The sequence below is a fragment of the Solanum stenotomum genome, chromosome 11, assembly GCF_019186545.1.
Source record: "Solanum stenotomum isolate F172 chromosome 11, ASM1918654v1, whole genome shotgun sequence".
Lineage (NCBI taxonomy): Eukaryota > Viridiplantae > Streptophyta > Magnoliopsida > Solanales > Solanaceae > Solanum > Solanum stenotomum.
In genome coordinates, this window is record NC_064292.1 from 3,684,138 (window position 1) to 3,706,598 (window position 22,461).

At 33.5% G+C, this 22,461-nt stretch overlaps 2 protein-coding genes and 1 pseudogene across 2 annotated transcripts in view; 1 reads left to right on the top strand and 2 right to left on the bottom strand.

Moving 5' to 3' along the window:
• LOC125845554 (putative disease resistance RPP13-like protein 1) overlaps positions 1-17,832 on the bottom strand; it is a 53,259-nt gene extending 35,427 nt beyond the window's left edge. Inside the window, exons 1-2 of the mRNA XM_049525091.1 lie at positions 17,751-17,832; positions 13,847-17,667 (exon numbers count right to left, since the gene is read on the bottom strand). Coding sequence (XP_049381048.1) covers positions 13,876-17,658 — 3,783 coding nt within the window. The 5' untranslated portion in view covers positions 17,659-17,667; positions 17,751-17,832 and the 3' untranslated portion in view covers positions 13,847-13,875. The remainder of the gene's footprint in view (positions 1-13,846; positions 17,668-17,750) is intronic.
• The window catches only part of LOC125844537 (putative disease resistance RPP13-like protein 1), a 73,253-nt gene that overhangs the window by 34,217 nt on the left and 16,575 nt on the right, over positions 1-22,461 (bottom strand). The gene's annotated exons all lie outside the window — the stretch shown is intronic.
• LOC125845557 (short-chain dehydrogenase/reductase 2b-like) lies at positions 19,743-22,037 on the top strand (annotated as a pseudogene).

Genomic DNA, 22,461 nt, shown 5'->3' on the forward strand with positions numbered 1-22,461 from the left:
CTCCTATTTCATGAAGCTTAATTTTTTACTATAAGTCATAGTGATTATATTCATGTATCTATTGTAATTTCTTTTTACACTTTTGGTGACTTTTTTTGAATTATGTTCAAAATTTCAATTAGGATGATTGAAAATTTATCTTCTCTTTTGTCCCTTTCTACAGGTTTTCTTCATATACTTTTTGGGAAAATTGTGTGTGGGTTGTGCTATATTTGGTAGCACACAACAACAAATATGTGATAACTTATACGGAACCAATGATGAAGTTTGTTAAAAGAACCAAAATGATTGCTCTCTTGCTTGCCATAGTTAGTATATTATTTTGATTGTTTTTTCTTAGGTACAAATATTTTGTATACCATTGCACTATTCCTAGGATATTTGTATCAAGACAATTAGTCCACATCTTTTATCTAATTTGTCATATTCTTCTTCTCTTCTTTTTGGGAATAATAAGATATCAAGTTTACTTGAAACTAACAAATGTCCAAAATACACTATAACAAAAATAATTTTTATCGGTAATAAATATGTACGTTCAAGCTACAGCCTTTACCGACATTAATTAATTGTCAATAAATTCAATGTTGTTTTAGACTTTAGGGACATTTATACAAAGTATCAATTGCCTCTGAAAATACGTATTTAGTGACAATTAAGCTATTAATTGCCGTTAAAGATCATTGTTGTTGTAGTAATAACTCATTCTTTTGATAAAGTTTTTTATTTTTTTTGATATAGAAGTAATAACTCTTTCTTTTGGCTTCTTTCAATTAATTTTGTGAACTGTAAATTTGGATACAACTCGAAAGACTATCTTTTGGAAAAACATGTTAAGAAACATGCCTTTTTCTTCTTGATTGTTAGGAAAGTAAAGTCATCTTTATTATTATTTTTGGATATTTGTGCATTCAAGTGCTCATAAAATTATGCTGTGAGATTTTAATGTGTTATGTGTCAAAATTTTGGTTTAGAATATCCCGTTGTGAACATTCAGATGCCACCTACTGCTTGGTTGATAATTGCATTAATTCTTTGTAACTGCATACTATAACCATAACAATAACTATTGTTTAATCCAAATAAGTTGGGGCCAGTGATATGAAACCTTAAAAATAGTAATGACTATTTTGAGACAATGACAAAAAACATTTATGATAATAACAATTTTAGGGTCATTTTTAGCATATACTTGATATGACATACAATAATAAAAAAGAGATTGATGGAGGTTCATAAGAAAGGAGTCCAAGGTTGTCCATTTGAATTAGTTAATTATGATCTTGTATGGACATGATGTTCCATTTTACTTGGGAGTGTTGTTGTTCGACGCTTTTTAGTCTCTTTTTTAACGTCTGATATTGTTCTTTATTACTTCTTGGAATTTAAAAAATTTCATTAGTTCCGGCCAACTATTTCCAGGGAGATTTTCTTAGACTTCTTTCTTATACTTAAAATCTCTCTATGACTCATAATTTTTGTATAACAAAAATGAAAATTAAAAAAATATAGCACTTTAAGATTTCGGAGGAATGCTTTGCCTTAAGAGAAAATGTTCTTGACAATGCAGTGTATGTATCGAAAATATGAATATTACCGAATGATCATATATAAGCTTAATAAAATAGTTCAATCCCGTTCGAAGCACGGATAATTTACCTAGTTTTTTTATACTTGAAAACACGTCAAGAAGTTGGGAATTTGATAACACCATGAGCTATGGTAAAATGATAAAAGTTTTCCCTCGTAGTTGTTTTGTTATATACAAGATCAGAGATAAAATTTTCTCGTATTTAATTAGAGTTGTTGAGCGTGAATGGTTGAGAATTGTGATAAAGTCCTCTTGATCGTGAGAACTAAAACATCACATAGTAAATTATTACCAAACAAACTCAAATTAGGTGAAAACTTATTTGTATTTATTATTTACAAAAAAAAGAAATCAATACATACCACCAAATTCACATATTTCTATTGGAAATAAACTTTCACCAACTGAGACAAGATGCTTATAGATGTTAAATTATCTAGAAACAACTTCTTGTATTTTTTTTATACTCCCTTCTGTCCATTTTTAATTATTATGGTTTCCTTTTTTAAAGTGAAATGATAAAATTTTTAATTAATATTTTACAATGTGTTTTTCATCATATTAATATGCAAAAAATTACAATTTATAGTATTTTTCGTATAGTTTTTGAATATTTATTTATTTTTGTTTAAACTATCGAATTAATGTAATCTAATTAACTTTGAAAATTAGTCAAATTAAATCTAAACCACATCCTCCTTTCTCAAATCACTGAAAAAGTTGAAACAAAAAAAAATCATGATCTAGGTAGAGAAAATATACCATTACAAAAATGCAAATATAATATATTATTAATAAATAGCATTACATTGTAATTTTATACAATGTAATTTAATATATCATTACAAAAATGCAAATATAATATACCTTTACTATTAATTATAATTTATAAAGAAAATATAATCATTACAAAAATGAAAAGTGCAAATATAATAATAATATATTATTAATAAATAACACAATGTACTTTAAATAATCGAAAACAATAAACATTCAATAAATTAGTGATTAACGTACAACAAAATTTTAAAAAAATACAATATATAATATTAATAGAGCAATTATGGGAGCAACATACTAATTTTGAAAGTTGTGTGTAATACTTATTCAACTGTATTTCATCAATAATTATACTTTTATTTGTATTATCCATTAATATGTATGATGTATAATATTTGCTAGAAAATTATATCATTGGAAAAATTATGATATAAAATAATTTTATATTAAATGGTTATATAAGAAAAAAATATATAAATTATATATGGTGAATATGTGAAAAATAGAAGAAAATATAAATGAAAATAACGATAAAATAATATTAAAGAGAAAAGAAGAATACAAAGAGATAATTTTTTTTTAGTTTAAAATTTAATATAGTGAGTTGAAGTTAGTTTACACTAACATAGTGTCAACAATATTTTTGTGTAAACTTTGGTATTATGGATTGGAGATGCAAATCCCCCAAAACTTGATGTCAAACACTAGGTTTGTTACTACTTTGTAGCTAACTAGCTCCAGCTAATAGGATTTTTTTTCTAATCCTTCAGTAACTAGGCTTAGCAATGAATACAAAGAGATAATTTTTTTTAGTTTAAAATTTAATATAGTGAGTTGAAGTTAGTTTACACTAACATAGTGTCAACAATATTTTTATGTAAACTTTGGTATTATGGATTGAAGATGCAAATCCCCCAAAACTTGATGTCAAACACTAGGTTTGTTACTACTTTGTAGCTAACTAGCCCCAGCTAGTAGGATTTTTTTTCTAATCCTTCAGTAACTAGGCTTAGCAATGAATTGTTGTCATTAAATTATTGAATTTGGCTGTCTTAATTACTTTCTTATTTTTTTTGGTAATAATTGAATATCTCCTCTAAGGGCGGCAAATAGACGGGTCAATTCAGATATGGACGGTTAAAAATGGGTAAGGTGGGTCTATAAATGTCCTTGAACTATGCAAAGTAAAATAAAAAATGCCCTTAGTTAATATTTTAGTTTAAAGCTATTATTGCGGTCAATAGTTTGGTCCAAAAATGTCCTTATTGTTTAGATTTATGTGCTTAATTCGTTAGACGATTTAGCATCTTGTCTGCTTTTCAACGATCAAATTACTTGTACGTTTATCTTGGCAAGAGTTTTGTTGAAATCAAATAATCGTGTGAGATATATATTCACGCTAAGTTTATCAACTTTTTGGAAAATGATAAAAAGAAGCTAAAGCATTTGTGTTTTGTATCCATTGAGCAAAGATTCAATATTTCTAAATCGGCTTCCATGACAAGTTCAATTTCACAAGATTCAGCCAATTGTCTTGATCTTGACTGTTCTACTCTTTTACAAAGATGTCGAGATGTACTAGTGATTACATTACTACTTGATATTACTAGTCAAAATATAAAACAAAGCTAAAGCATGGGTGTTTTGTATCCGTTGAGTGGCTCTTCTAGCATGTTTTCACGGGATTCAGTCAATTGTCTTGTCGTGAATGTTGAGACGTACTAGTGATGATATTACTAGTCAAAATGTTGTTACGTTCGACTAATTTTTGCATCATTCTTGTTGTTGCAGAGAATGAAAAGATAAAAGAAGCTGATTCTATATTGATTGTTGGTGGTGGTCCTACTGGTGTTGAACTTGCTGCAGAAATCGCTGTCGATTTTCCTCAGAAGAAGGTAACTTTAGTGCACGATGGATCCAGACTACTAGAGTTCATCGGACCAAAAGTGTCTGAATCTGACAAGACTTTAGAATGGTTAAAAAAGAAGAATGTGGAAGTGAAATTGATGCAATCTGTCGATTTGAGTAATAACACGAACAACTCGAGTGGAAACATAACATATTTCACCTCATCTGGGGAAACTATCAGAGCGGATTGCCACCGGGCTTGAGAGTGGTTAAGGGAGACGTATTTGAAGGATCGAATCGATAATTTTGGAAGATTGAAGGTTGATAAAAATCTTAGAATCAAGGGTCATAGAAACATAAGGATTTGTTGTTGTTGTTGCAAGAGAAACTACAGTTAAAGTGTCATGCCCCGAACCTACACCCTGGGAGGGACCGGCACCCGGAGACCATTTCTGGCCCCAAGCGAACCCTTGGCCTGACTTTCTTAACTCAGCGAAAACCTAACCCAACAGAATAACTCAATGCAATGCAATATTACAAAACAACTTAACTTATAAAATATGGCCATAAAGGCAACTCGAATCTCAAAATAGAATATTTACATATATATATATATATATATATATATATAGATGAGAGACTCAAAACTAACTGACTGACTGTCTGTCTATGAAGCCTCTAAAATACTGAGATGGATGTTGGGACAGACCCCGCAACATCCTAATAAAACAAAAACTAAGAACACAAAATAATTGAGTCCTCCGGAATGCAAGGAGGCTCACCACTGACTCTGGAGTGCTCAGCTGGATCAACGACGTGCTGGATGCTGAACCGGGGTACCTGTATCTGCATCATAAGACGATGCAGGCCAACTGGCATCAGTCCATGGAATGTATGAGTATGCGAGCTGGAAAACTAAGCAACATAGGCTAGAAGGAAATTTGGAAGAAACTGAAAAGTTTACCTTGCTCAACTCAACTCAACCTAACTGACTTTTTTCAATATAAGGCAATTTAAAACAAATGCGATATAAAGAAAGACTGTTTAAAACATGCTATAAACTCTGTGTGTATACAAGGATACAATAAGCCTGAAATGTATATAGAAATACAATGAACTGATGTATATAAAAATACAATAATCTCTGTGTATAAAAATACAATAACTGCTGTGGGAGTTTCTCTAACCGACAACCATCACATAAGAGCTATAGTGATGATACATCAATCGACCTCACGCTGCCAGAGCATTTTATACCCGGCCAAAGGTATAAAACCTGAACTACCTAATGGATCCACTAGTCTAATCTAAAAAGGATTCATCTAAAAAGTATGATCCTTTTCTACCCATGGTGGCTAATATGGTTCTATGGGGGCTGTGGGTTCTTTGAACGCTCCCCCAATTCGGTGCTCGATACTACTCCCAAAAATGTATTGGCTCTTATATTTTTAAAACATATGTATTCCTGCTGATGATATGAGATAATTACTCAAAAACTAGCCCGAAGGCTCTTTGGAAATCTCAGTTTCCAACCTTGTTCAAATGTAAAGACATTTCTTTAAAACTTCTTTGGGAATACATAGTTCCCTAATAACTTTGAGAAATGAACTCAACTTTAAACTCTTTACTTTACTTGTACTCTTGGTTTGATGTGAAACTCTTAACTAAACATGAAACTCTTAACTTTTCACTTGACTTGAAACTCAATACTTTTGACTTGACTTGAAACTCAAGTCTTAAAAATGAAGCTAAAACATTCACTGAAGATTCTTGAACAACTTTAAAAACTTGCTTTGACTTACTTCACTTCTAAGCTTAACTCTTAACATCACTTGACTTCTAACTTTACTTGACTTGGAACTAACTCTCCTTGAATTGGATTATGAACTCAAGGGTAATGATTTGTGTTTGGAAGGACCCCATGATGATTAGGAATAATTTAGGACAGCTAGACTTAAGAAAATTTCGAAATTAAATTCTGAAAACAGATCAAATTCTGTTCATAGAGGGAACACAGCTGCAACGCAGACTTGTTTCCTGAAAGCAGCCTGANTAAACCCTCTCAACCTCAAAGGTTCTTTTCCCAAACACTTGGGGTCATAAACCCCTCAACATATAGTGGATTCCACTCAAAAACACAACTAAATTCTGTCCCAAATCGGTAAGAACTTCAACAACACAACCAACAACTTCAACAACCAAAATAAATATTTTCTTGGAATTAAAAACGAGTTGGTGTGTGGGAGTATGAACCAACCAACACTAAGGATCATAAAATCCCTCAATATACAATAGATTTCAGTTCAAGAACACAACCAAATCATGTCCCACAACCAATAATAACTTCCACAACACAACTAACAACATCAACAACAACTAACAACTTCAACAACTTCAACAACAAATCCAATCTCTTCTCAAATCATAAAAAAATGAGCTTGGTGTGTGGGAGGAAAGGATCACCCAACACTAAGAACTCACATACCTTGATAGGGATCACCCCCGACGAAAATCCACGATGATCTAGAAGAATCTTTGCTTGATCTTCCCTTTCTCCTCTTTTGCTCCTCTTCTTCTCTTCTTCACTCTCAAGAACCCTAACTCTTTACTCTTTAAAAAAAAAAAGAGACAAACTGATCTAAAATCAGTCTAACACTTTAATATAACCAAAACAATTGATTTGTGAAAAGACCAAAATGCCCTTAAATTTCCGGACGGACTCCCTGCCAACTGCCCCAACTTTCAAAGGGAATAACTCGCTCATACGAACTCGGAATTGAGCAAACTCGGTGGCGTTGGAAAGATCGTTCTACAAGCTTCACAACCATAACTGGAACTACTCCTAACTCATCCTGAACTAGGAGTTACAACTACTCAAAGTTGGCCAAAAACTCACTGATTTCCACACTTAGCCAAATTTTCCAGATTCTGAATTTTTCCAAAAAAATGACTACTTCCAATTTTAAGCTTCTTCATATTCATTTTAAATTGTTGGATGTTACATAAAGAATATATATGTCGAATTTAGAAGGCATTTTGATAGTATAGCAGTAGCCAGAGGACCTGAAGCAGCTATCTATAACTTGAATTTTGGATCTATTATTCAATTGAGTTCTTACTTGACAAGGTAGGGATAAAGTATGCGTAAACTCTACTTTTCCTAGACTCCACTTGTAGGATTATACTGTGTATGTTGTTGTTATTCAATTGAATTCTAATGCTTCTTCGCTATCAGGAACTTAAACAAGGATATTCAGCTCAAAAACATGCTCTAATGACCGCGAAGAATTTGAAACTTTTGATGAGCGGAGGAAAAGAAAGCAAACTTGCAATATACGAGCCTCGAAGTAGTGGCTTAATTTTCATTCACGACGATTATTGGATTAGTCCCCGAGATGAGCAAGTCTAAGGATTTATACATTGGGAAAACGAGGAAGAAAATGGGGCTTCAAGCTAAGTAATATACGATTGTTTCATTCATGAAATTTAAGATCATTTTGAGTGTGAGAAAATGGTGCCATTTCATTGCCAAAATTCAAGTTCTTCTACTTACTTTTTGCTGTAGAATGTGCACATGAGTTACACTGCTAAGAATATTGATAACGGATCTAAAAAGTTTCTCTTGATCTCGCAACTGTGTTCAATAATGTAGCTTTCATTTTTTTCAAGTAGTTCAACCTTCCAGAAAATTTTCTAGCTCTGACCTTGACGTTGATATCTGGTTGTGAATCCATGTAATCGAACGATCGACGTTCATCCTGAATCAACCAAATTATCAAAATAGCATGAATTTTATACACTACACAATAAAGTCACAAAACTATTATTTGTCACATTAAAATAATACAGTAAAATCACCCCAACATCAAAACAGAGACATCTGATATTCACCAGACCTTTGTAGTATAATTCTTTGATATTTTTTCTACGAAGAAAAGTAAATTTCACCATAGTCCATCAATGATTCATATTACAGAAATTGAATTGCAAAACTTGCAACTCACAATCAATCTCAGCAAAAGTAATATAAAATATGTTGTTAACTTGAAAAAAGGAGACAACTATGCTCACCCGGAAAACTTCAGGAATCAGGACTGCTGAAACTTGGAAGCATCGAAGATTAAACTGTATAAAACATTCATAAAACAAATTAGAAATCAAAAAAGTAACACAAACAGAAATCGTGTAAAATAATAAAATCGACATGCCTTTAGAGAAATATTTTCTGATCAAATTGAAGAAAGTGAATTAAACGATGATCCATGTCGAAATTAATACCATTGGAATTTTCTATCTTATCGCAACTTTGTATTCTTAAAAAAGAAAATACCCATATCATTCGACGTTTTTCCTTTTCAACGTTAGATCAAACATATGCATAAACTTGGGTCAGAAAATTAATTCAGTGGAATCTGAATTAGGTGACATCAACTTAGCAAACACTTCATAAAGGCATTTTATGGTTTCTCATCTTATATAGAAGCGAGGCATGTATTATAACTCAATCAGAAGATGTGTAAAACAAAAGATAGAAGAAGATATTTGTACCTTTCTCACCCGTAAACTTCTTCTCATCAGGTGAAGCAGGAATCAGAAACTTGGGTTGAAATGGGTGTTGGGTTGAATTCTTCTACTCTGTTGATGTCTTTTGTGTCTTGGGTGTCATCAGAAATGAAGGCGTGAAACTCGAAATGGGTTCTAGAGAATTTTGAAACAGTTGATTTCTCTGTTTCGCTGATTGATGACTGCTGAGGGTGCCAAGGAAGGAAATCTCTTTCGCTGATTTATGAGAGTGCAAACTATTACTACAAAATAAGCATCTTAGTAACTGAAACACCAGTAAATCATTATTTAGTTATCTAACCTTGACTTCATTCCGAGCAGGATATACTTTCTTGACTTCCCACTAGCTGTAAGGTGCCACTCGAGGTTGAGTAATGGACATAATTTGAAGGAAACTTCATAATCCTCAAAGTTCTCTGCATATCAAAACCAAAAAACTAATGTAATATTCTGGATCTTTGAATATGAAAAAAAAACTGATGTAATAATGCAGTCGCATCAAACTTGAAATCAATGTGGTACAACATGACGTCAATAATGGAAGCAGGCAATTTAAGTTGTTTTCAATATCTTTAAATTTGAAGGTTGATGTAACTCTTATCAAGGTGTTGGCTACCTGATTGAGAAAGTGAGGTTGTATTTCTTGGACCCTTTATCTCCAAAGGTGATGACATCTGCTAACATATATTAAGCAATCAACTTTCTTGAGGAAAAGACATTCCACACTGCTCAACAAGGTTTTAAAAAGGAAAAGAATCAACAACAAATCAAAGTGAAGTAAACAAAAATAAAAAGCTTCTGATGGAAAAGAATAACTTACATCAGTTGGAGAGCCATCTGTTTTAATCATCACATGTATTCCCAATCGATCTCTATGATGGGGCTGAATCATTAATAAAAACCTAAATAGTGCTGATGCTTTTAGGTGTTAAATTTATTGGGAGGCAAACATTTGTATTTTTGATACATAGGAAACAAATCTTGTGTATGGTACACCTTTGGATTCTATTATAGTTTTGAATTCGATATTGGATATGTGGATCACTCTAAACTGACTGAAAAGGGAAATAATAAGAACACATGAATTGCTATTGAGATGAAAGTTCAAGCGATAAAAATCTTCGAGTAAGAAATGTAACATTAATTGCTATTGAGATCTAAAATTAAAATAATTCTAATCTGAAGATGGTTTCTCAGTTTCAGAGTGGCAATAGACACTCCATACTGCGCAACGAGAATGTAATAAAGAAAAAGAATTAACATAAAAGCAAAGGAAGTTAAAGAAAATAGAATGCTTATGAGGAAAAAGAAAAGCTTACATTTGTTTTAATCATTAAAGACATTCCTCATTGATCTTTATGGTGGAGATATGAGCAATATTTGGCAAGTATTCCCCCTTGTCAAATTCTAGTAGTGGTGTGAGCAATGGACAGTTGGAAATATATAGTTCAGAGAGAGAAGAGGGCATCCCTTTTACTGGAAGAAAATGGGGATTCAAGCTAAGTAATACATATTATTGTTTCATTCATGAAATTTAAGGTCATTTTGAGTGTGAGAAAATGGTGCCATTTCATTGCCAAAAATTGAGTTCTTCTACTTACTTTTTGCTGTAGAATGTGCACATGAGTTGCACTGCTAAGAATATTGACAACAGATCTAAAAAGTTTCTCTTGATCTCGCAATTGTGTCCATTAATGTAGCTTTCATTTTTTTCAAGTAGTTCAACCTTCCAGAAAATTTTCTAGCTCTGACCCTGACATTGATATCTGGTTGTGAATCCATGTAATCATACAATCGACATTCATCCTAAATCAACCAAATTATCAAAATAGCATGAATTTTATACACTACACAATAAAGTCACACAACTACTATTTGTCACATTAAAATAACACAGTAATAGCATCGAAATAAAGACATTTGATATTCACCAGACCTTTGTGAGCTTATAAAATTTGTAAATATCCTCAACATCATATCATCATATATCATATCATATCATCATCATCATCATCATATCATATCATATATATCTAAAAGTGGGAAGCTCCAAAGTGTAAAGTTGAAATATCATTTTACCCTTATACTAAAAACTTTTTTTAAAAATCATATATTATTAGTTATTATATATTAAATATAAATATTATGGGATGCTTAAAATCTACTTTCTTTTTTAATGAAATAGTAAAATGCCTGAAGAATTTGAAAAGTCAGTTTATATATTAAATATAAATATTATGGGATGCTAGAAATCTATTTTTTTAATGAAATAGTAAAATGCCTGAGGAAATTGAAAAGTCAGCTTTTCATTAATAATAATACCATCATATATATTATTAAAAGTGGAAAGAAATTTAGGAAAAAGTTAAATTGTTGTTTCCCCCCTATATTAAATTAAAATGTTATAAAATATCTAATTTATTAAATATTCTATCATTAATTAAGAATATCATATTAAGTTTTACAATAATATAATTAATATGTATTTGAGTTTACATACGGATGAATTAATTTCCTTGGTACTGCCACTTATTTCAATACTCTAGAATGACTTATCATTTTCCCATATCAATTCAATGTTTTAAAGTCCTTTTCAACTTCGAATAGTAAGCTTTCAGAATTTTATAAATAGCCAGATGAGTGAATCATGCTAGACTAGATCCATTGATGTTCTCCCCCTCCTCTTCTTCTTCTAAATTCATCTTCAATGTTACTAGTAAGGGTTTCATTGATATTTCTCATATGTCGGGGTTCTCTTAACCATCTATTAACTTATTATTATGCTTGATTATGAATTATTCTTCGGCTGCTGATAATTCTATCACGGCATATATAGTTTCTTCCTTTATAAATTGGACATAAAATGTTAGTCCACTAGACTTTCTTATGAAAATTTTAATTTATCAGTTATTCTTTCTTATTCAGATTAATATATTGCTTTGTTTAACCTTTTTCATTTTGTATGCATATGATGACATGTATATTTTATTGTTTTTTTAAAGTTAATTGGTTTGATATTACACATGTTTCTATACATAAGTTAGGCCTATATAAATTTTATATAATAATAAAAGTCAAACGTGCACGTTCTCAGAACTAGTATTTCATAATAGCCAAGTGATTACAAATATCAGCAGCATCAATATTAACAAACCTGATTAGTATAGTAGTATAATTCTTTGATATTTTTTCTACGAAGAAAAGTAAATTTCATCATAGTCCATCAATGATTCATAATACAGAAACTGAATTGCGAAACTTGCAACTCACAACTATGCTCACCCGGAAAACTTCAGGAATCAGGACTGCTGAAACTTGGAAGCATCGAAAATGAAACTGTAAAAAACATTCATAAAACAAATTAGAAATCAAAAAAGTAACACAAACAGAAATCGTGTAAAATAATAAAATCGACATGCCTTTAGAGGAATATTTTCTGATAGAATTGAAGAAAGTGAATTAAACAAAGAAGAGCCAAGTCTGTAATATTTAATTGGCTCGGACACACTTTATAGCTGTTATAAGATGAAATTTTAAAAATGTGTAAATGAAGCATCACAATTAGGAGCTACAGGAAACATTTCTAAACAGGGAAAAAATAAATTTATACCCTAAACGGTGATCCATGTCGAAATTAATACCATCAAAATTTTCTATCTTATCACAACTTTGTATTCTTAAAAAAAGAAAATATTCATATCATTCGACGTTTTTCCTTTTCAACGTTAGAGCAAACATATGCATAAACTTGGGTCAGAAAATTAATTCAGTGAAATGTGAATTAGGCGACATCAACTTAGCAAACACTTCATAAAGGCATTTGACAATTTCTCATCTTCTATAGAATCAAGGCATGTATTATAACTCAATCAGATGACATGTAAAACTAAAGATAGAAGAAGATCAAGAAAAATGAAAATTTTGGATCAGCAGATGATTTAAACAACATTCGAACAATGAAAACGATATTTTCAAAAGTAATTTTCCATTTTAAGTATCTGAATACCAGTAGAAAACCGATATACTCCAACATCATTGTGATGCAAAGTGGGGAAAAACCAATTTAGCGCCGCAGTAAGAAATGGCGAAGAAAAAAATATTCGTACCTTTCCCATCAGGTGAAGCAGGAATTGAAAACTTGGGTTGAATTCTTCTACTCTGTTGATGTCTTTTGTGTCATCAGAATTGAAGGCTTGAAGCTCATGAAAATGAGTTCTAGAGAATTTTGAAACCGTTGATTTCTCTGTTTCGCTGACAGATGACTGATGAGGGTGCCAATGAAGGAAATCTATTTTGCTGATTTATGAGAGTGCAAACTATTACTACAAAATAATCATCTTGGTAACTGAAACACCAGTAAATCATTATTTTGTTATCTAACCTTGAATTCATCATGATCCTAGAAGTTCTCTGCATATCAAAACCAAAAAACTGATGTAATATTCTGGATCTTTGAATATGAAAAAAAAAAACTGAGGTAATATTCTGGATCTTTGAATACGAAAAAAAAAAAAAACTGATGTAATAATGCAGTCGCATCAAACTTGAAACCAATGTGGTACAACATGGCATAAATAATGGAAGCAGGCATTCAAAGTCGTTTTCACTTTCTTTAAATTTGAAGTTTGATGTAACTCTTATCAAGGTCTTGGCTACCTGATTGAGAAAATGAGGTTGCATTTCTTAGACCCTAACATATATTAAGAAATCAATTTTCTTGAGCAAATTATCTCAATTCCTACCTATACTAGATTTCTTTTACAAATATAAAGATTTCATCCTGATCTAAAGATATTTCATCGACTTCAAAGAAGCAACAGATGGTACACACTTGTCAAAAAGAATTAACAAACAATCAAAATATATTAAGGAAATAGAATAACTTACATCTATTAGAGCAGCACTCGCTTTAATCATTACAGGTTTTCCCAATGAACATATATGATTTGAGCAATAGACGTACTACACTGCTCAACAAGATTTCAAAAAAAGTAAAAGAATTGACAAAAAAGCAAAGGGAAGAAAACAAAAATAGAATGCTTTTGAGGAAAAAGAAAAGCTTACATTTGTGAGAGCACCATTAGTTTTAATCATTAAATGCATTCCTGATCAATCTGTATGGTGGGGATATGAGCAATTTCTGGCCAGTATTCCCCCTTGTCAAATTCTAGTAGGGGTTTGAGCAATGGGCAGTTGTGAATTTCTAGTTTAGAGAGGGAAGAAGGCATCCCTTTTAATGGAAGAGATTGGAGATTAGGGCAATCGGATATCTTCAGCTGAGAGAGGGAGGAGGGCAGTGCTGATTCAGGAAGTGATTGGAGATTAGGTAAATTCCTGATTTTTAGACTTTGAAGCGAAGTGAGTTGCGAAAACTGGCCTTGTTCCAGCATTGACTGAATTTGAGGTAAATTACCCCCAATACGTAGAGATTGAAGAGAGGTGAGGCTTTTGAGATGTTGGCTGCTTAATGTTTTCAGATTCCATAATCTAAGTGTTTGAATAGAGGAAGGCAACTCCCAATTCTCACCACCAACAATCTCTTCGTCACTGCCATCATGTTTGATCACTAACTGTCTGAGACAGGGGAGTCTCTGTAAACGCCACTCCTTTCTGCCATTCACCAGTTTCTTGCACTCGGTGATATCAAGGACTTCTAAATTGAAGGGCAATCCTCCTTGAGGAAAGGACTCTATTTCTGGACAATCCCACAGAAGCAGTTTCTTAAGAGATGGAAGGAGTTCCTGCATATGTTCTGGCAGACACTTGATCTTCCAACAGCACCCAATAGTCAGTGACGTCATCTGGGTCCCCCCACATGCCACCGATAGTTTTTCAAGATTCTCACAATTCCAAATATAGAGTCTTTCAGTCGCAGTAGGAATCAAAAACCTAGTAAGGTTGTGGCACTTATATACAGACAAAGAGCGTGCTCTTAAGTGTGATATATCATCCATACAATCACATTCTTCCAGTCTCAATTCATCCAGAAACATACTCATCTCACCCACCGGCGGATCCAATTTCAATTTCCGGCAATAAGATATGGATATTGTTTTCAAGGTAGTGGGCAGTATGCTAAAAGGAAAGGAGGTAACAGAGTTACAATCCCTAATACGTAATTCCTCAATCTGCTTCATCCCCTCAAGTTGGGATCTAAGCAGCTCAGCATCATCAAAAACAACTCCAACCCGACAACCACTAACTTCAAACCTTTTTAAACTTGAAAGTTGGATGGGTGTCTCCAAACTGAGTTCAGGGCAATTTCTAATTGAAAGGCTCTCAAGTGTAGGGAACTCTCCATTTCCTAATACGTGCCATTGCTTCCACTCCGGCATATATTCAAATTCAAGCTTCTCAAGACAGTTAAAAGGCTTTTTGGAGGACAAATTGCCATAGAATTCTTCTGTCACCTCTGTTATTCCATGCATCCCTCTAATGTAAAGATATTTCAAAGAAGGAAGCTGTCCTAGTGCCGGCAAGGAATAACAGTCCTTGCAGTTGCTAAGAGACAATTTCACCAGCTTAAGAAACAAAGGATCAGCTAGCCAATTTGGAAATGTTGTCCCTCTATATCCAGTGATTTCTACTTCTTTTATGTTTTTATGTGGGCGTAACTCATCAAGTATGTCTCTTTCTGTTTTTGAATTGTCGGCACTACTACTTTTACTCCACTCCAAAGATAACTTGTCAACGTGATTCTTCTCCCTCATCTTTGCCTTCACAGCTTCCCTTTTATCAACCACATTTTGCAACTCTACAACAGATAGAGATCCATACAAGTTCTGTGCTTCACCCAAATCTTCCATTCTCAAACCACCGAGAAAAAACTTGGCACCCATTAGCACTTGGAGGCTTTTCAACTTGCTCAGATGTAGGGGCGTCTTCAAGCGCCAAGTGTTGCTTATGTCAAGATGACGCAAGTTAATCAACTTCTCTATCTGCAGTGGTAGCTCCTTAAGATAATCACAATCTGACAGGAGAAGTGTCTCCAAGTTATACAATCCACAAACAGAATCAGGCAACTTTTCAATATGTGTCAGAGAAAGGTCCAAAAATCTGAGGAGGTTTAATTTGATAAACAAGTCATTTGGCAACTCCTTAATCCTGTAATGAGACAATGATAATGCCCTTAGGGATCTTAGTCTTAGCAGTATGTTATGCTGCACCCTCTTGCTTAGAAAGCAATAATTGACATCAATACATATCGGGAGCAATGTCCTCAGCTGCTCCAATTTGTAGAGGGGTGTCAATTTCTCAAAGTCACCATATCCCATTGAATAAGATAAGTGCCGACTTTTTTCCAACATTTGAGATCCTTTGCTCTCTTCCAACCTGATACAAAGTTTTGAAGATGCAATTTGGGCTAAATCATTGACAAGATCATGCATTAAGAATAAATTCTCCATGTTCCCTTTAGAAGGATTTGGGACCCTTTCAAATAATGATCTTGATCTCAACTCCTGAAAGTACTGGTTGCCTAAATCTTCTATTATCCCATCGTCCTTTGGTACGAGACCATTAGCAATCCACAGATGAATAACTTGTTCTTTCCTAAATGGATAATCTTTAGGAAATATTGCACAAAAGGAAAAACATCGCTTTAAATGTGCGGGAAGATCATTATAGCTCAACATCAACGCTGGTAATATGTCATTCTGTGGTAGTTGCCATATTTCACTTCTCAAAATACGTTTCCACCCTTCAACCTCTGATTTGGAGCGTAACATGCCAGCGAGTGTCTTCAGAGCTAAGGGCAGTCCTTTGCACTTAGCTGCAATTTGTTTTCCAACCTCTTCGAGTTCTGGATGTCCCATAGGATCCATGTTTTCAAATGCATGTCTTTTGAATAAAGACCAAGAGGCTTCAGTAGACAAATTGTCCATGCTAATTTGCTCATTTCCCATCATCAAGGCAACACTCTCTTTACGTGTCGTCACAATGATTTTACTTCCTGTATCTCCTTGTACAAAATGATTTCTCAAGTCATCCCACTTGTTGTAGTTGTCATTCCAGACATCATCCAAAACAATAAGAAACTTCTTTCCCTTTAAGCTTTCCTTCAATTTGACTTGAAGCTGATTAAGATTGTTGTGGACATCCTTCGAGTCAAATGAGCCAGTTTCTTGAAGTAACCCTTTCGTTATTCTCAAAGCATCATATGGCTCAGAAACACAATACCAAGCTTTCAAACCAAAATGGTTCTTCACCCTCTCATCATGGTAAACCGCTTTAGCAAGTGCTGTCTTACCCAGGCCGCCCATTCCAACAATAGGTACTACTGTCAGCTTTTTCCCACTTGCATCTTCAGACAATAAACGGTTAATCAAATCCTCTATTTCACTCTGCCTACCAAAGATATCAGATTTAACATCCACAGAAGTTCTAGTTTCTTGTTTAGTCGAAACAAAATGCTCCTTTAAGCCAAGGCGACCAATTTGCTTTTCCAGCACCTCCAGTTTTTTAATAGTGTCTTCCAACTTCTTCTTTATGTTAAGAAAGAAATCATCACTCAAGCACAAGTTAAGGTCACTTACTTGCTGGTTCCTTGTTTCTGTAAGATTTTGATGCTGGCCTTCCACTTTAAGCCTCAAAGCTTCATAATTGACTTGTTCTATCAAGTTTTCAGCACCGTCCACAGCACTCTGAAGCTTATTTAACCACTGGCTCACAAATTGATTTGATGCTTGCTTTTTCTCTGCATCACTTAGCACAATTTGAAGACCAAGCAGAATGTCCCCCAGCTTCTCAAAAAGCTGAACATCATCCGTATGCTTCCGAAACATGTTGAGAAGATCACCGTGAGGAGCAAGCCTATCAAAGAGAACATTCAAAGCTGAAGAGAGAAATGCACCACCAACTGCTAAGCCAATCTCCATTTCTGAAATCTGCAAAGCAAAACAAGGAAACACAATATGATTCTTTAAGAAGATATATCTTCAAATAGTCTCAGTTAAGAGCTTTATTTTACCTGTTGAATGCTAAGAGTAATTTGCAAACAAGAAGGATCAGGGATTGCTTTCTCTCTTTTGCTTGTAATTAGTAAAACTGTCCTTTTTACTCTTTTCAAAAAGTATAATTCAACTAATTGAATAATTGAGGCAATAATAGAGGAAGGTATCTTTTGCTTTATGTCTATTCATTACTTTTGTTTCTATGCACTTGTCCATTTTTCAACAGCTCATTGTATATCATGTATACGTTTTAGAATTGTGAAGAATGGGATTCTGTTCCATTTTTCCTTTTCTCTAGGTATTATTTTTTCTATGTTTACTTGAGCCGATGGTCTATCGGAAACAATTTTTCTACCCTACAAGTTAGTGGTAAGGTCCGCATACACACCCCACTTGTATGTTGTTGCTTCTATTTTTCTATGTTGAAGCTCCCTATTTAGGTCCATGTACAACTCTGTCCCAATGGATAAACTGAAAACAAGGATTCACCATTTTATTGTTCTTTCAAATCAAAAAAAGAAAAATAAAGAGAGAAAAATCAAATAGATATCAAAATGCCTTTTCTCCATGTTAGCAAAACAAACTAACAAGAAATTGCCGAAAGTATATCTATTGAACTCTTGAAGAAATTGAACCAAAAGTCTTTTCAGAAAAAAAAAAAAAGGGGGTAATATGATAATTCTTGAAGAAATTGAACCACCAATAGTGGAGGCTAATATTGTTCAGTAGATTCTCAGATCAACAATTAAAACTGCAAAGCAAAAAAATAATCAAAAATAATAAACATTCAATAACGTAGTGATTCACATACATCAAAATTTAAATATACAAATACAATACATTAATAGAGCATTTTGCTTGTTATTTGGTTCTTTTCAAAAATATTTGCACTTGCATAGTTTTATTTTTTAGTCTACACTTGTATATCCAATACAACTGATATGAGTTGTGGTGGGATAGTTGAGATTTTTCTACCCTTATTTAAAATTTAGAAGCACGAGTTGTGGAATTTGGAATGGAAAAAAATATGTCAAAAGTGCCCCTAAAATGTGCAAAAATGATGTGGACACCTAAAACGAGTAAGAAAATAATATATGCACTATAAAAATATATATAACACGTTGCTAATTAAAAATTTTACTATGGAAGAGGTACAACTTGTATTAGTTGTGTGAGGATATTTTTTATTCGGCCACGTCATTATTTTTTTTATAATAAAAAATCAAAATTCTGAACAAACATTTTTTGCAAAACCATTTTTTACACGTGGCCAATTATAATTCGGCTACGTCATTATTTTTTTTATAATAAAAAATCAAAATTCTGAAAAAAAATAATAATGACGTGGCCGAATTATAATTGGCCACGTGTAAAAAATGGTTTTGCAAAACCACCGTTAAAAAATAATGGCATGAATGAGCTTTTTCTTAATCGGTAATGGCATAGATGAGCCAAACTTTTAACGGATGGCATAAATGAACTTTTTCTGAAAGTTGATGGCATATTTGAGCCTTTTCCCAACATAATATAAAAGGGGAAATGACGATTTTAGTCCCTATAACATTGCCTCTAAAGTCGACTAATCTATTTATTTTCCTTTTTTTTTAACATTCTTTTTCTCCCCTTTTTTGTTTTTTGTTTTAATTTCATGTTGTATTTATTTATCCATCAAATTTAATTACACCAGTAGTAGATAGTAGAACAGAAATTAGGCCTTCAATTGCCAAACCCATTTACAGATTTGTTTTGCAGGTAACTCAATATTTCCAAATCTTGACAAAAATGAATTGATTCTGATTTTTGGTCTTTGATTGTTTACTATATTGTTTGGATTCAGGTGACAGAGTTAGTTAGTTATATATATGTTAGTGAGAAGTATCACATGATCTGTTGGAATTAGTTGAGGTCTTGCTCCTTTAGTTTGTTGTCTTCCGTTGTTCTTACTATTTGTTGTTTCTTGTACCTCGATTATATATCGTATTGTTTTGTTCTAGTTTTTGTATTATTACTATCTGTTGTTTCTTGTATCTCAATTATATATCGTATCATTTCGTTCTAGTTTCTGTTTTGTTACTATCTGTTGTTTCTTGTATCTCAATTATATATCCTATTGTTTTGTTCTAGTTTCTATTTTGTTTACTGTCTGTTGTTTTTGTTATTACTATGTACTTCCGTTACTTCTTTTTCAGAACTGCTTTGGACTGTTTTTCCGGAAATAGCCTATCTAACTCTAAGGTAGGGGTAATGTATGCGTACCCTCCCCAAACTCCACTTTGTGGAACTACATTGGGTATGAGAGGTTTTGATTGTCTCAAGGGGATTAAACATTACTATGCTTACATATAAAAAATAATTTTGGCTTTGTATACATGTATGGTGCAATTTTTCGGGGAGGGGGTGGATCGGATGAACCCCTTTGCGTCCCATTAGTTCTACCCCTGACTCGTAGTATGGTAAGAGAGAGGTTTTTTGGGTTTAATAACAGTAGTGTCTAGGTTAGCAGCTGCGGAAATCTCAACTAATCAACTTTATACCGGTAATCGATCCTGTCAATTAAGGCTTAGGCAGATGAAATGAATTTTTCATTTCATCTGGTCCCTGAGGTTGTTATTTCAAACTCTTGGACTATTAGTCTATACGTACCTTCGTTTGAAATAGTGTTCTTTTTTCTTCTCCCCGAAAGGATTCCAAAGGAGAAAAGGTTAGAAACATTGGACTTAAGTGATGGGAGATGCTTGTAAGTATGCAGTTGTTACAGGAGCAAACAAGGGAATTGGCTTCGAGACTGTTAAGCAGCTCGCCAATTCAGGTGTAACGGTTGTCTTAACAGCCAGAGACGAAAACAGAGGAACTGAAGCAACATCCTTGCTGAATGAACAAGGATTTTCAAATGTTGTGTTTCATCAGCTTGATGTTCAAGATGCTCAGAGCATTGAGTCCTTAGCAAAGTTCATACAAAAACAATATGGGAGGCTTGATATTCTGGTAAGAGCATGAATCTATGTATTGCTCCTCATTAGATCTCGAGGCAAATATTAATTGGACAGTTGCTTCATAAATTTCTGCAGGTAAATAATGCTGGAGCTTCTGGAGTTGTACCTAATGAAGATGTCCTAAGGGCCATGAACATAGATCTTGTAGACTGGGTAAGATAATTTGCTCAATGCTTAGGTCTTGTTTTTGTTTTGCAATTCGATCTCATATCTAAGCTTTGAGGTAGGCGATGGTCCATGTGTGTGGTCTGATCTTGCTCTGACAAACAACTCAAACTTGGCCTCAACCGGCAAGTAAACACTTCAACTTTGAGTATGCACATCTAGACGCCTCCAAAATTTATGTGACACGTCAGCATAGTGTCCACAAGAAATAGTGGGATGAGTTGAAGTGCTTACTTGTCAATTGATGCCAAGTTTTTGAGCGTTTGTTTATATGACCGATCCTAACTTGTTTGAGACTGAGACGTAATTGTTGTTATTGTAAACAGTTACCAGGGAAAACTTTCGATGACATTCGAGCTGTGATGAAAACAACGTACGAGCAAGCCAAATTATGCTTGGACACTAATTACTATGGTGTTAAGAATGTTACTGAAGCTCTTCTTCCACTGCTGCAAAATTCCCCTTCACCAAGGATTGTTAATGTCTCCTCCCGTAAAGGTGCTTTAAATGTGAGTTAGACAGTCATTCTCGTCGTTGCTGAACATTTCATATTTGTTGTTGATTTTTTCTTCTCACACAGCGAATGCCAAACGAGGAGAGGAGAAAGGAGCTCGGAGATATTGTAAACCTGACAGAAGAAAAAATCGACGAGATTCTGCAGAATTTTTTGCATGATCTGAAACAAGATGCTCTCGAGGTGAACGGTTGGCAGATGAGTGGACCAGTCTATAGCATATCAAAACTATCACTTAATGCTTACACCAGAATTCTTGCAAGAAAGTACCTGAAATGTGCATTAATTGTGTCCATCCTGGTTTCGTCAACACGGATATAACCTGGCATACAGGAACAATGCCTGTTGAGGAAGGAGCTGAAGGACCTGTCATGCTAGCTCTTTTGCCCGATGGAGGACCTACTGGTTGCTACTTTGATCGTACAGTAGTCTCCGAGTTTTAGATATAACAATAACTATATGCCTCAGTTCCAAACAAGTTGGTAAGTTTAGTGAAAGAAGACTTTCTTTTAGCATCTCTTGATATTTGGTTAAATTTCTGAGCCTGGTTGGTGTCCAGACGTTGAAATGACGAGGGGAGGGAAGGATTATACTGATCATTCCTCCATTCCTAGACCCCATTTGTGGAACTACACTGGCTATATGGTTCTTTTTCCTACTTGATATCATTTAGTAGTTCTTTTCTATTTTAGGATAATGATTATCTGGTAAGTGTAGATCATGAACATGATATCACATCATTTCATATATTGAAAAACATAATAACTAAGAGATAAGTCTCTAAAATTGTGATAATACTCCCTCCGTCCCTTTTTAGTTGTCCACTTTAGAAATGGCACACAGATTAAGGCAACAATGATTAGCACAGTGAAGTTACAATTTTACCCTTATGACAACTTTTCACTTCAAAATTACAACCACTTATTTGAATTAAAGTGAAATAAATTGGAGGGAAACAACATACACTATTACAATTTTCAAGAAGTGTAAATAAGGGTATAATAGGAAAAAATTTGTTGTCCTTTCTTGATTTGTCAAAATGGACAACTAAATAGG